At 35.2% G+C, this 14,854-nt stretch overlaps 2 protein-coding genes across 4 annotated transcripts in view; both read right to left on the reverse strand.

Moving 5' to 3' along the window:
* Nmo (serine/threonine-protein kinase nemo) overlaps positions 1–3,377 on the reverse strand; it is an 86,521-nt gene extending 83,144 nt beyond the window's left edge. For 2 of the 3 annotated variants that reach the window (XR_012046564.1, XM_072890966.1), the window contains exon 1: positions 1,715–3,377. Coding sequence is in view for 2 of the 3 variants with exons in the window: in XM_072890966.1 (XP_072747067.1) it covers positions 1,715–2,013 (299 nt within the window). In the remaining variant the exon portion in view is untranslated. The remainder of the gene's footprint in view (positions 1–1,714) is intronic. The other variant, XM_072890967.1, reaches the window with a different exon arrangement.
* Positions 3,378–3,794: 417 nt separating this feature from the next.
* LOC140664662 (ubiquitin-protein ligase E3B) lies at positions 3,795–14,636 on the reverse strand. Its single transcript, XM_072889984.1, has 16 exons — positions 14,292–14,636; positions 13,364–13,516; positions 12,965–13,292; positions 12,693–12,881; positions 12,407–12,598; positions 12,147–12,336; positions 11,665–11,907; positions 11,417–11,588; positions 11,205–11,323; positions 10,798–10,913; positions 10,482–10,684; positions 9,976–10,276; positions 9,285–9,677; positions 8,791–8,955; positions 8,534–8,645; positions 3,795–8,108 (listed from the first exon to the last, which is right to left on the reverse strand). Exons 1-16 carry the CDS (start codon positions 14,456–14,458, stop codon positions 7,936–7,938), a joined length of 3,216 nt encoding a protein of 1,071 aa, XP_072746085.1. The 5' UTR covers positions 14,459–14,636; the 3' UTR covers positions 3,795–7,935.
* Between the last annotated feature and the right edge of the window lie 218 nt (positions 14,637–14,854).

Here is a 14,854-nt window from a genome sequence, read left to right on the forward strand (position 1 = left end):
ATATATATATATATATAGTTATCACAAGTATAGAAAGATAAAGCATATTATATTTTGAAAAAAATAAAGTTTAATTAAATTTTTACAAAAAAATTAACTCTTTTATCATAAAATATGCTTTCGAGTTTTGTAACGTTTAAAAATACTCTAATAATAATAATAACTGTACAAGATTAATTATATATGATTTATATGTAAAATAACGCTCGTAGCGTTTTTAAACAAATACTTCGTACGTTCGGATGCAAGATTGAATGGAGCGGCGCGAGCTGCTTAAAGATAGATAAATCAAGCAAACGACTTCATACAACAATACGTCATCCTGCTCGCTGCAGGAGTTGGACGAGGACTCCATCGTTCTCACCATAATAAAAGTGTTTAAGATCCAGGGATTTCCGTGGTAGCGCGAAGAAAAAATTATAGCTATCGGATTTTCTTCGCGAACGCAGAGCGGAAAACGCGGGAAAAGTCACGATGTTTTCTTCCGCGCAATAAACGAAAGCGAAAAAATAATCCTTCTAAATATATTGTTAATTAAATATGAATATATAAAAAAATTATACAATATATATATATATATATAACAAATCGGACAGTACAAATTATACAAATATTGTTATAACGGGAACTCTGCTTTTTTATCGCTCCATTTTCCATAGTGATGAAAGAGAGACGAATTTAATTCATTCGTTATAAAGTGCCAATATTGAAGTATATGACGTTATCTATACATTATTCCTTCTATCTCATGTTTTATACATTTAACATTTACACTTTCAATGAAAAATATAGTTTCTTTTGCAAAGAAAAGAGAACGGAAATTTACTTCCTTTTCAACAAAATTCTAGAAAAAATTGAAATTATTATTTGTATTTCATGTTTTTCGTGTTAAAAAATTGCAGATTAACAAAGAATGTGATAGTAACAACATATAGACTAGAAATAACTTCTAGAAATATCTAAATATCTGTAATACTTGTACGAAACGTATAATATGCCTCTAAAATTTTATATAATGCGCGCAATATATTTATTTTATACATTTTTACTTGATTTTATAAATACCTACAGTTTATACGTAAAATGCATAAATATTTTTATCCTATAAATATTCTTTAGTAAACATCGATTATATACGTAACTTTGATTTTTCGCAAGATTTAGTTTTACGATTTGGAATGTGACTTATTATTGTTTCTCTCTCTCGAGATACACAATTCGCTTTTGGGACAAGCTCGCGCGAGTTAATCGTTTTTTACATACGTAAGTTAAATAACGAGCATGTTTTTGTTATTTTCACGCGTTCGTTCCTTTCGTCGGTCACAAAAAACGGAAGTCAAGAACGTGGAAAAGGGCAAACGAGTTTTCTTCATAGGAGGGGAAGGGGAAGTTCGCTCTCACCTCGCGGAATACAACTTTGTGGACGATCGCTGTATCTCGTCGCTCCACTTTCTAACAGAGCATCGTTTACATGCGCTCACGCTACAAGCTTCATTTAGAGCGATAACGATATCTAAATATTAGTTGCACACATTTTGTGAAAGTTACAACACAATAAAACGTTCTCCCAGTGCTTTCTATAGATTCTCCAAAGACTATTATATCATCGAATAGAAAAAAACGCGCGCTTCAAAATAAAGTACCGTCAATGAACGATAAAAACTTTACTCAAAAGTGGAAAAAGAAAAAAGCAACAGCTGACAAAAGTACTCACCAGACGACGCCGAAGGCCCCGTAACCGATGGGTCGGTCCGGCTGGACGGGATCCTGAGCAGGCGGCGGGGGCGGGGGTGCGGGCGCCGCGGGGTGGTAGTAAGTGGGGGGCGCCGCCTGGGCCGCGGCCGCGGCGGCGGCGGCAGCGGCGAGGACCGCCTGGCCCGGGTGGGCCCCGGCGGCGGCGGCACCGGCGCCGCCGCCGCCGGCGCCGGTCGCCCCCGCCCCGCCGCCCTGCATCAGCGGTATGGACACGCTCATGGACACCCGCGAGTGCCGGCTGGGCCCAACCACTGCCATCAAAGCACTTGCTGGCCCGGCCACCCCCTCCCCCACTTCACGGCTCCCTCGTCCCCTCGATGAAGCGAGCCACCGTTATTGTTTGAGTCGCGATCGATGGACGAATCGATCGATCTCACGCGATTAGCATAATTTCTTTCCTCCTTTCTCTCCCTCTCTTTCTCTCTTCTCTTGCCTCGTGGAAGGAGAATTCTGTTGCTGTGCTCCTTTTTCTTTCCGTTCTTGGCGTTCGAATCAGCTGTGCGTCTTTTCTATACCGCGGGAAGGAGAAAAATGCGTGCGGAAAACGGAGTCCTTTGTCACCCTGCGCAAAGCGATAACGTATCTTTTTTTTTTTCTTTTTTCGTTGCTTACACTGCTGACATGGACACCTTTATTATTGCTGTTCCTGTTCGATCTCTTATCTTGCGTTTGACGAACCCCTCTGTGTGTGTCCTCGATATAATATACGTATATATATATATATATCCCTTCGTCACGTCCGATATTACGACGAACGCGACAGCGAACGGCACTTAACGCGCTTAGCGACACTTAGGTTATGTTTGACGCACGCATGCATGCATGCACGCACGCACGCACGCACGTAAGTACGCATATGCGCACACACATACACACACATCCACCGTTGCACTATATGTACATACTCCAATCACGGCCCGCCCCACCACTCTCACCGTCTCGTCGCGCGTCCGTCAATTGCACTCGGCGGCGGGCCTCATAACAGCGTTACGGGGGTTACTCCCCAGGGAAGGTATGAGATCGGCAAAGAGATGCAGTGGAAAGCGACGCTTGTTCCTAGGAAACACGCCAAGAGGAAGCGACGAGCGAAACGTGGAGCTGCGACACCGTGGTTGCTTCGCACAGCCACAATCACCACGACGCCTCTGTCGACGAGTCCACCGCTATGTACGTGCGAACGCACGAAATGATATTCTCTCTTGATGTCTCGCGTACGCACGCATGCACGTACGCACGCACGCACGACCCCCGCCACCGACACTGTGCCACTGTGTGCGGTCTCGCCTCCTCGCGGAGTAAAAACTTGGAGTAAGCACACACGCGCGGACAGAAATCACCGAGCACCAGGTACACACGCGAGGAACGTTCTCACCGAGTCGACGACACGCGCGAAACACGCCGCGAGACCAAGTGACAGATAGCGAGAGATGGATAAAATAGCGAGGGAGGGAGAAAGAGAAAGAGAGAGAGAGACACACACATACACACAGATAGACAGAGAGGGAGGGGAAAAAAAAAGGAGAGTCTTTCGCGTAGCCGCGACGGGAGATCGAGCCGCGCTCCGCCGACGATGCGCACGTCTGCTCGCAGTCAAGGCTTGCTGGCCACTGATGACCGCCAGCCGCCAGGCCGCGCCGCTCTACGCCACTGTATCCCGCAGCGCCGGGCACAAAGGCAGTCACGTGACCGGCGCAGCGGACCATTGCGCAGGCGTGCGACAAGCGCCGCGACGTTTTCAATCTTCTCATCGACTGTATTGTATTCTCCTTTATTCTCCTTTGATATTTAATATTTTAAACGTTGATTAACGCGATACTTTTTTTTATTAGCTACTAGCATGCTAGTTTACTAGCAATTAGAATTAAAAAAACATCGTGTATTTTAAAAGGATAGTAAACATGCTTCTTTCTCTTTCTAATTGTCATATGTTACTCAAGTTAAAATATTTCAACTTTACTATAGTTGTCAATGCACTAGCCTACTAGTAGCTAAAAAAAAGTATCCTGTGAATCACGTTTGATACGAGATGAAACAGCAGATCGGGAAAAGGGATGTGTCGTTTTTTAATGTTTTTATTGAAGCTACAATTGAGAATGTTCTTATTGCGAAACTCTCCTTCTTTTGGTTTCCATTCTTATTCTAATGGCACATGCGCAGAATGAAAATGTTCTTTCACGCTGTAACATGATTGATAACATGATTAGAACAACGCGAAAGTTCGAATTATTTATAATATATAATTATATATATAATTCACAGTACGAATAGCATCACAATGCAGAACCTCATTGTATCATTAGATATAAATTATTTTTTTTCTGGCCTTTTCTTATTGCAATCATATATTGGACTATTATAACGTTAGAAAAATAATGATCTTCTTTTTCTTATAGAGTATACATCTCGAAATAAATTAATACAATTATGTGTGATTATTAAAAAGTATATCATGCAATATTCATAACTTCTTTCTTTTATCTCAAATGCATTTTATGTATGGTGCTAAATGAGATATTTAATTTAATAAATAATAAAATACAAAATCTTTCTACTTATAAAATATCATTGATTTGTTACTTTAAAAAAAATATCGTCCTTAATAACTATAAGATTAAAAAAGTTTTTTTTTTTGTAGCAACGGTATTCGATATCGCTAGATTTCTTTTCATGCGAGGGAAGGTTATGTAATGAAAGAATGCAATATCAACGTAACACGAACAACTTTTGCGACGTGTGTATATATATTTTCACGATTGTTGCCAATCTTCATCGTACGAAATTAGCGGATCTTTCTCTCTTTCTCATCCTTCTACAGCATCTCTTCTATCCTCTTATACAGAATCTTAATAATTTCTCATCGATTATAAACAAACCTGTGCAACGGTCGTTGAATAATCGAAGCGAGCAATTTACACAATGCCTCCTTCTTCGCTTGCTTTGCAATTGTAAGAGAAACTCACGTCACAGCTATCGTCATATCGCTTTTAAACGAAGAATCAAATCTCATAAACGCACGTACGTTATTGCGAAACGAAAAATTAATAATAAATTCGTCTTACAATCGCAAGCTTTCTCGTTCGATACGTCAATCTTCTGCTTCTATACTTACATTAGTAGCCGTTTCCTTAAACTTATTGTTCTTATGAACTCTGGTTTAATAAATATATACGCAACCGCCAATTCTGTGCCCATACAATATCTTTAGAATTGAATATAAAATCATTAGTATTACACCAACAATATTGTATATATCGATATAAATATTACATAAATACACACACACATACACACACACACACAATAAGGCCTAATTAAATTATAGTATATAATCTTTCAAAGGAGCAATATAAATATTATATAAATACAAGATTATATAGTTATACAATATTATATATTGCACGTTCGATCAAGGTCAATAATATTATATTTACTACAATGAAATAATCTTTACATTATCAGCCAAAGTTAAATTTCACATAATTTAACTAAAGTAATTATTACAAAATTTTTCAATAACTCTAATGTATTTTTAATTTGTGTTTCAATTGTGTGAGCACAGATTCGCGGGCTTATAACACGCGCCAAATCACGTAGGAAAATATGCAAAGATTACATATCGAATCGTTCGCCTTTATCTTTGGTCTGTCATCGAATTCTTTCATCACTGTTTCTTGCATTATCATCTATTAATCTATTAGAACGCTTGTCTCTCTTTTCCGAAAGACAGGAGAATATAACGTTACATTATTAACGGTTTTCATGCTTTGTTCACGTAAGATGCTATAATCTTTTTGTGCCCTCTTCTTTTTTTTCTTGATATTTATAAACACTTGTAAATATCTCGCACGTGTTTAAGATTACGGCGAATTCTGAATTTTAATATCACGACCGAAAGTCTTATTGTGTGCCAAGTTACTTTAACTTTTAATTGAACAAGATAGAATTGTTTAAATAATTGAGCTCATCATTGGATCTTCTCGTAGATAATTATTATCTCAGTAAGCATATAAAAATGTAATAAGAGAATAAAATTTCAAGTCGTAAATGTATAAATTTTTTTAGATAATGAAGTTGTATATAAATTTTATTTTTTAAGTTTTTTTATAATTCTATTATTTAGAGTTTATTCAGCTGGATAAACTCTAAATTAAATCTTAACGTATAATTTTTTGTATTAAAATTTTTTCTCATTTATTTATCAATGCAATAAAATTTAAAAGATAAATGGAAGAAAAAAATATGTATTATTTCACAATTTGAAAAAAGAAAAAAAACATTCATTTCTTTGTTTTTCTCTGATCTTTAACATGGATGTTCGAAGAATTTTTTTTTCTTATTAATTTCTATTCCGCAAGTATGATGAAATTTATTGTGTCATAATCTCCTTCAATCGGAATAAAAACTCTGGGATTTTTTATCCGCGAGCACTCGTGGGAACTGCACATTTAAATCGTGCTAAATTGTGATTCGATGGCACGCCGTACCAAATAGTCTGTACAAAAATCTTGAGAAAATAGCTTTTAAAATAGATGGCGGTTTTCTCTGCTTGGCTTATTTTTTTTTCTCCGTATTGGAAAAAACTTGTAGAAACTTGTAAGTTGCTCTTTTTGATTGCTCACGGACACTTGTTTCGTATACACATTAATTCGTCGACAGAACACATTCCCTAGCTTAGGGAAAATTGTTTTATTAATACAGGAGTGGCAAACGTTTCCGAAAACGTGTGTCAAAATATACATGTTTAATTGGATCAATAAGCAGGAGAGATAAGTTTTTTGAAATTTTTATAGAAATAATAAAATTTTTTTATATGTATAAAAAAGGAATTATCCATATATAATGTAAACTGAATATATAATATATTATATATTCAATCTACATTATGTGACCAATTCCTTTTTTTTACACACATAAAGAATATATAATATATTATATTATATATTTATAATATTATATGATATATTATATAATATTATTTTATATTATTTTCATTAAGAAAACTTTTACTGAGAAAGTGAACTTCTAAATTAACAAAAAAATAATATACGAAGAATGATATATATATAAATTTATCTAAATGAGTTTTCAATTATACGATGCGAGTACGTCTTCAAGTATTTATATAATGTATAATAAAAAAAAAGATACACACATACACACACACACACACACACACCTTGTGTATCTTTTTTTATTATACATTATGTAAATACTTAAAGACTCACATCGTGTGATTGAAAACTCATATTTAGATAAATTTATTTTTATTTTGAGTACCTCTATAAATTTCGAAGTTTATTAGAAATGAAAATGACGATAAATGATTAAGGAATAATTTAATATGTACTTCGTAATTTTATAAGATATCACACATTTTCGAGATCACTGTGTACAGATAAGCTCTTTCTCTACTTACTGATTCAATTTTTAAGGTTTAGTTAGATGCTTACAGTAGAATCAGTGTAATAATTCACGATAAATGTTATTTTCAACGTATGGAAATCTATAAAAATAAATTTAAATGTTCGTCACACACTCCTGGTCTTAATGTAATGATGATCAACGATTCTATCGATTAACAAGCGTACGATTATCTCAGCGATAATTAAGCTCATGAGGTACGGTGTATTTCGCATCGATAAAGTGTGCCTATGTATATGTATCGCGAAAACGAACATCGTGAATGTAGATTTCACCCTAAAATACTTAGCTCTCAAGAATTCATTTAAATATATATGTATACGCTTAATAATTATTTCTTATTATTACGTATTCTTATATTGTACATTTTCTCACATTCACGATATCCTAGTTATATCGATTTCCGAACAATGCAGTATCGTCTTTGGATCGCGATGCTTTTGAATGACCTTTCAACTTAGCATTATTTAATCAATTAATGTTTAAATCGACGACGTGTTTAATCGATCTCTTCGAGTCAATCGAATTATGCATCAAATGAGAATAAGGGAACAGTTTAGGCACCACTCGACATCACTTTACAGAATCGACTTTTTTGAGGTATCAGTCGTATCAGCCAACTTTTCAAACCTTGCAGAATCTCTTGCACGTCCGATCTCCAATCAAAATTCACCTCATCTCAAAAACGCACAATATTTCGATAAATTCGTTCATCACTTTTTCATGTCTGAAGAGTAAAGTTGCTGTAATCAGTAGGACTTAGGAGAGTTCGAAACCGGTGTTGCTTGTGACGGCGTAGCGCAGCTTTTCTCGTAGGGTGCTTTTCTTTTGATAATTTGGCAGTTTGAGCAGATTGAAACATGTGGACGAGGTGGGCAGTCGGTTCTGTGGATCCTTTTTGCGAATTGTAAAGAATCCTCTGATCACGCTGCCTGGTTCGTAAAATTTTTAAATAATTAAATTCACAAAGAGACATTTGATATATAATCCAAAAACTGGAGACTGACAATTCTTTTATAAAATTTATAGTCTTGGAAAACATTTTTATTTAAAAACGTGTATCACTCATTTTTATCAGAGCTGATGATGAAAAAAAAATCTTTATAAAATTTAGAAATATATGTAAAATTTTTGTAGAATTTTAATTTATATATTTAGACATATATCAACAAGTTTTTGCCAACTCTCTCTCTTTCTTATTGTCCTAAGATCTAAATAAAATGATATACAATCGAATGTTTTTATCATGAAATATAAAATCAAGAATTTAAGAAACGAAGATTTTTCCAGTTTCTCGATTTTATAATTGCTTACGAAAAAAAATTTTTTTTCGAAATTATTTGTAATATAATTATACCAATTGTGTCGCCGGTGTCCTCATCATCGCAGACTTCTACGCATCGTATGGAAAAAGGTGGCTCTAAATGAGCGAAACCCAGCAAAGGTGACTTTGAGCAACTCGTTACGAACTATAATATGAAAATAATTTTATTATTAAAAAAAATTATTAGCGTATCAAGATATTAGAAAAGATATCTAAAAAGAAATGATTAGAATTATTAATTAGAGAAACTGTTAATTAAATATTTGATATTGTGCTCGAAAAAAAACAACCTTTAAAAACAAGCCTCTTTCTTCTTCTGTAAAATCCTTTTCGAGGATTTCCCAAAGCCAGCACACCACTCGGTGACTATCGTGAAATCCGCCGTAATATTGCGTATGCCTTCGTAAATCTCGCAGATCCAAAGGAACGTTGTCGCCCGAAATCAATCTCTGTAACTGTAAAGTCATGATTAATTAATCGAGTATATAATTACATATATTGACGATATAGTATATAAACATACATACAACAATATTAATTATAATATTAGAAAATTTGTTTTGTTCGCGTATTTTTTATTTTTCTTGAAATATAGAGCTTAAATTCTAACTTTCAAATAGTCATTTAAATAATGTAAATAATTATTTAACCATTAAAATTATACAATTAACTATAAACAAATGCAATTTAAATTAATAGCATATAGAGTTAATTTTCTCTCTGTTTAATTTCGCAATTATACATTATGCTGTAAATAAATGAAAATGTACTTTTAGATTCTCACCTCGGGCGTCGAGAACAACGACAGCCACTCGGGATTAATGATCGAGCGGAATCCTTTGATGAAGGCGGTTGTTTGCTCCTTGATCTGATGATACATTCTGTAGTGCGCCATGTGATGAATGTACTGAATCTTGTTCTGATTGGTCACGGCGGTGGTGCGTCCGCCAGGAATCAACTCGTGCGTGACCAGTTTGCCGAGCACATCCTCATCGAGCGAGAACGTCAACTCTAGCTGCCGGATATCGCCTTTGTAATGCTTCACCAAGGTCAGACTGCGGTACAGATCGCGATCCAGCGAGGCGAGCTCGTCAAGCCAGCTGTACAACGCACCGCCCGTTTGCCCGGAAAATTGTGAGACGAAGAATGACGCGAAAGGCACATCTACGACGATGCCCTGAAAAACGACGAGGGATCGATCATTGTGAGAAAAATGATTTAAAATTATATAATTTTTTTCTTTTTCTTTTTTTTTCTCTGACATACTAATTCAAATTTAATGGAATATAAATGTTTGAAATATTCTAATCATTATTGATATTTTAATTATTGAATATTTAATTTATTATAAATGTTGTTTATAATTACTGAAATATTTATTTTTTATAAAAACCTAAAGAAGTACATATATATCATATATTTACGATCAATTTATTATCTAGTCGATTATAGATATTATAGAAAAAACAATTTACCTCGTAAACTGCTTTGCCAAGCATCCGCCCGACAAACTCAAAGAGTTGCAAGTGATTGTCCTGCATGAAAGACGTGGGAGACGGGTAGAGCCGATTTTCGCTGGTAGCTTTGAATAAGTTTAAGGACGGATCAAACACTCGTTTTATTGTCTCTTCCAGGAACTCCTTGAAGACTCCGTCCTGATCGATGCCGGCTTCGGCGAGACCCTGCTCGTTTACGAAACGTACTCTAATCACGCCTTTCAACGCTTGTGATGGCAACATGGCCAATTGTCTATATCCGTCCTCTACTATACGTGTTCTGCAATATAAAAAAACAATATATCAAGCAGCAATTCAATGTAATTGAAGAGAGTGATATTGTGTGTGAAAAATTATTCTACTGAGAAAACAATTTTTTTATAAACATATAATTTTTGATAAAAATTCGATAAAATTAAAAAATTTTTTTAGACATCTTCCAATTTTTAAAAATATTTTTACTATAAAAATATGGCAAAAAAGACCTGTGTACAACAATAAGCGTGGTCGGCGGACTGTTACAAGCACTTTCGGTCAAACCCATCACTGCTTTTTCATCGGCTATATGTTTGCGAAATAATACAACTCGCTCGGAATGGGGAATGACATGAGGCATCTTTGAAAGTAAAAGTGCCGCGCCGCGTCGACCCTTTTCCAAATCAGCCAAGAAACCGGACACTCGCACTTCCTATTTTAAGGAAAGAACATGCCATCATATTTTCTATCTGTCATTTTTCTCGAAATCACGTATAACACACAAAAGTTATTTATATTTAAAGTAAGCTATTATAAGATACTTAACTTGGCCAACCAATGACCTTCCGGGCAGAACATTCTGCGACAATCGCGTCGATAAATCGCCATTAAGAGAATATAAAGCGAAATGAACAAGGGATTGCTAGACACCGATTTCACATCTAAAACGTTCAAAAGTCTGCTTTAGAATTTGCTGATGCGATATATATAACGTCTTCGCATTTTAATCGTCAAATCCATTTTTCTTTTGATGATTACTGAATAAAATTATATAAATATCAAATTTGCATAAAATTATAAACATTTATAAAATTAATTAATAAATTTGAAGAAAGGAAAAATATACTCGGGCATCATATAAGCTTTTCTATTTAGCATATAGCTTTTCTATTTCTAAACTTTTGAGATTAAACATAAAAAATATTGACTTGCTAATTAATTAGAAATCTTACCGAATAAATTAGTAAGAACTGCTTTGTACAAAAATTGATTTAAGAAGTATGACATGGTGATGAAGTCCGTGAGTTTGAAGGGATCTTGCTGCTCGTACATCTCCATATCATCGAGAATTCTGAAATTTAACAAATTGAAAAATAAACGTTTCCTATAAATCTAAGCATAATCTAATTAAATTCTTGGAAAAAAAATTTTTGCAACCACTTACGTAACGTAATGGGTCATACAGTCGGCGAATAATATCAACATCTGGAATTCAGGCGCCGTGCATTTAGTGTTGGCAGCCAAGAGGTCTAGAAATGCCTTCAACCCACAATGCGGCCCCAGTGTGGTCAGAAATAACCACATGTGGTAGAGAATTTTACCTTGATAGCAGAGCCCTGTTTTCGCGCATATTATCATTAGTCAAAACGTCATTCGCATGTGCGATTGTACGCAATGATCTATAATAAATACCGGTTAGTATTTCGATCTTCATCTGCGTGAGCGTGTGCAGTGCAGTTTGGTACAGTGAACAGATCAAGGCTATCTTGGTGGCATCTGGACTGCCCAGCTTCCTATAATTCTTAGTGCTATTGTTTCTATTAGTGCGAGCCTCCAGGAATGCACGTCGAAAGATATTGGCGCCCAGAGAAGAGGTACTTTGCTGCTCTACCGGAGGTGGTACCTCTTTCTCAACAAATTCAGTCAGTGGCTGCTCTGAAGAGAGAGCAAAAAGGTAGAGAATAAATGCAAATAAAAAGTCACACACAAATGCTATAATAATATTCGTGTAATGGAATGATTGTAATACAAATCATTTGTTCTATAGATAATTATATTACATGCTGTAATGTAATAATATAATTGAATAATATAATTTCTGATGATTTTATTGCATGTCTATTTAAATAATTTTTTCAATGAGAGAATAAAGCTCTGAAATTAATAACTCTCACCGATTAAATGTGTAACAATTCGGCCGGTCCAGAGACAGGCTAGTTGTAATTTTACTGAAGGGGTCGCGTCCTGCAACGAGGTGTCTATCGTTTGTGCGAACCAGCCTAATACAGGATGCCAGTGTGTCAAATTACTTCGTTTCGCGACTACATATTGTTGACACGCTTCCAGCATCCTTGTCACAACAAACTGTAAAAAATTTGTAAAATACATTATAAATCGGAATATCGATATACTGTATTATGTTAAAATAGCTTACCGTAAAAGAAGGAAAGCAGAGTTCTCTCAATACCTCTTCCCTTTCGATGTTCGCCAACTGTATCAAATTAGCGAGCAAACAAAGCGCATAACTGCCTTCTAGAGCGTTAAAAACGATCCTTAAATTCTGTTCGGAATTTAGCAGCTCTAAACTTCTTGCGAATAGATTGTTCGTTATGAATGATGAAATGCACTATAAATACATTATCAAAAATTTTACAAATTTAAATTAGAGGAAAGATGTAATGTAATAAAGTTTGAAAATATTTTTTTTCTTCTTCTTTTACCTCTGGTGATAAATTATTCAAGTGATAGACCAGAGCTGGCACGCTAAAGATATTAATTAGAAACAGGGACACCAACTTATCAGACATCTGTGAAGAGATTAATGGTCTCAGTGTCAAGGTAACTGCTGCTGAAAGCGTAACTGGTTTCAAAGCAATTTTTGCTCTACCCAATCCTTTCATTAGCAAAGCCTGAAATATCAAAATAAAGTAACTTGGAATTGTTAAAAAAAAACATTCAGACTGCCTTCTCTTAACTCTGTTATTATAATTACCTGCATAGTGCCATAAAATCCATTATTAACTAAATGTCCCATTATGTTTGCACACAGCTGACTCATGCCAGTCTTCAACTGATCCATGCCCTTCACTTTTTGTATGGCCCATGTTCCTGGTGACGTAAAACTCACTAGGGTATGCAATCGCAGCAATATAGATTTGTGGTCTGATACTCTCTCTGGTTTCAGACTGTCCAAACCAGATAGGCAGTGGTATAGAACTGTCTTCATTTGTGATATCCATGATATGTAGTGATCTTTGTTGAACGCCATTCCGACGTAGGATATCTTTGGAGATTCGGAATCGAGCGTCAACACGAGGTATCTAAAGAAAAATGTTTTGGTTAAATCGTATTCTGATTCTCTTTCAGGAGGAATTGCATCATATGCACTCACCTACATACTCTTTCTATTCTTTCTTGATCCCTTTCTTTCTTATAAATTAGCAAAAATCTAGAAATAATTCTGTACACTTCAAGAGCAGGTATTAACTCCACTGTTGTGTTGTCGGCACCAGCGTCATCGAGAAAATTATTATCAAATTCTTCCCTAAAAATTGAAAAAGCAATGTGATAAGTGTAAATTTTTTTACACAAAATATTTTATGATATTGATTTACTTTTTATACTAATTTATATAATTAAATTCTTGCAACATAAATTTAATTCAAATTAATTTATCGAAAGCAACAAATTAAAGAAAATAATGCAACTTATATTAATATAAATAAACTGTCACTAATATAAAATCTCAAAGTTAATTTCAATAAGCCTTTGTTTGGAAGTTTGCTAATCTGATGACTTTATCTCTTTACATTGCACAAAGATAATAATTTTTACATAGCGTTTTTCTATATAATATTAATCAAGTTCATATAATAATCTATAAAATACAATTTTTGTAAAACATTTAAAATTAGTTTAAATATATATTTATTTAAAAAATTCTGATGAATCCTCCATAAATATATAAAATTACATATTAACAAAATATTTATTATAAATATGAAAATTATATGTTAATAAAACATCTATTCTTATAATGGCATTTTTGCAGAGATCAGAGACAATCCAATATGTAATTTCTTTTGAAACACCCTCTACAGCATAGTAATTTAATCTTATTTATCTTTTTAGAATTCTGTTAATCAGACATGTTGTCAACAGTTTCTATTTACATCCAGATACACAAGCTCCTTTTTTGTATGTAAACACTGGCTTACACACATATTCATCCAACCCGACATACTCATTATTGACAATTTACTTTCGTGAAAACCACTTTCTGCACAAAAATCCTGCTTTCATCGTCGTTTCACACTTACAGTATACGTTTGCTGAACCGGACGCGTGCCAGCCAACCCCGAATGTGGGCCTGGATCAGGGTGGCTGCGAGCTCCCTGCGCTTCTCATGAGCTCGATCCTCGCGTGCGGCCTTCTTTTGCTGCAGGAAGCTGCCCTTCGACGACGAGCTGCCCTCCGCACAGAACATCCTTGAATCTTTGATCGTCTCTCACCCCTGTAGGGTCCAAACAATCCTCCCGGACATCTACGCTTCTCCTCCTCGTCGTCGTCGTCGTCCTCGTTTGTTGCTAACTAGGAGACATCTTCGAGGCATCCTCGTCAGCTGACGGATATCTCTCAGCCTTCCCTTCCCCTTCCCCTTCCCCTTCTTCCTGCTTCTCATTCGAGTTCGAGTATCACATCACTTGACAGTGCCGGCTTTATAAATACGCTGCACCCTTCCACGAGGAATACGTGGTATGTAATCTAAAAAGAAAATCTTAGGACTCTATACGATACTGCATACAATATATTTATTTATTGAATATATATTTTTATATATTTTATTATATATTTTTATATGTATGTCGCGGATCCCATAAAA

Source organism: Anoplolepis gracilipes, chromosome 4 (assembly GCF_047496725.1).
Source record: "Anoplolepis gracilipes chromosome 4, ASM4749672v1, whole genome shotgun sequence".
NCBI classification, from domain to species: Eukaryota; Metazoa; Arthropoda; class Insecta; order Hymenoptera; family Formicidae; genus Anoplolepis; species Anoplolepis gracilipes.

Coding starts and splice junctions, on each gene's coding strand:
- LOC140664662 (XM_072889984.1), bottom strand. CDS start 14,458: ATGTTCTGTGCGGAGGGCAGCTCGTCGTCGAAGGGCAGCTTCCTGCAG. Junction 12,599..12,692: donor TGAATAATTTATCACCAGAG/GTAAAAGAAGAA, acceptor ATGTATTTATAG/TGCATTTCATCATTCATAAC. Junction 10,914..11,204: donor AGTTCTTACTAATTTATTCG/GTAAGATTTCTA, acceptor TGAACGTTTTAG/ATGTGAAATCGGTGTCTAGC.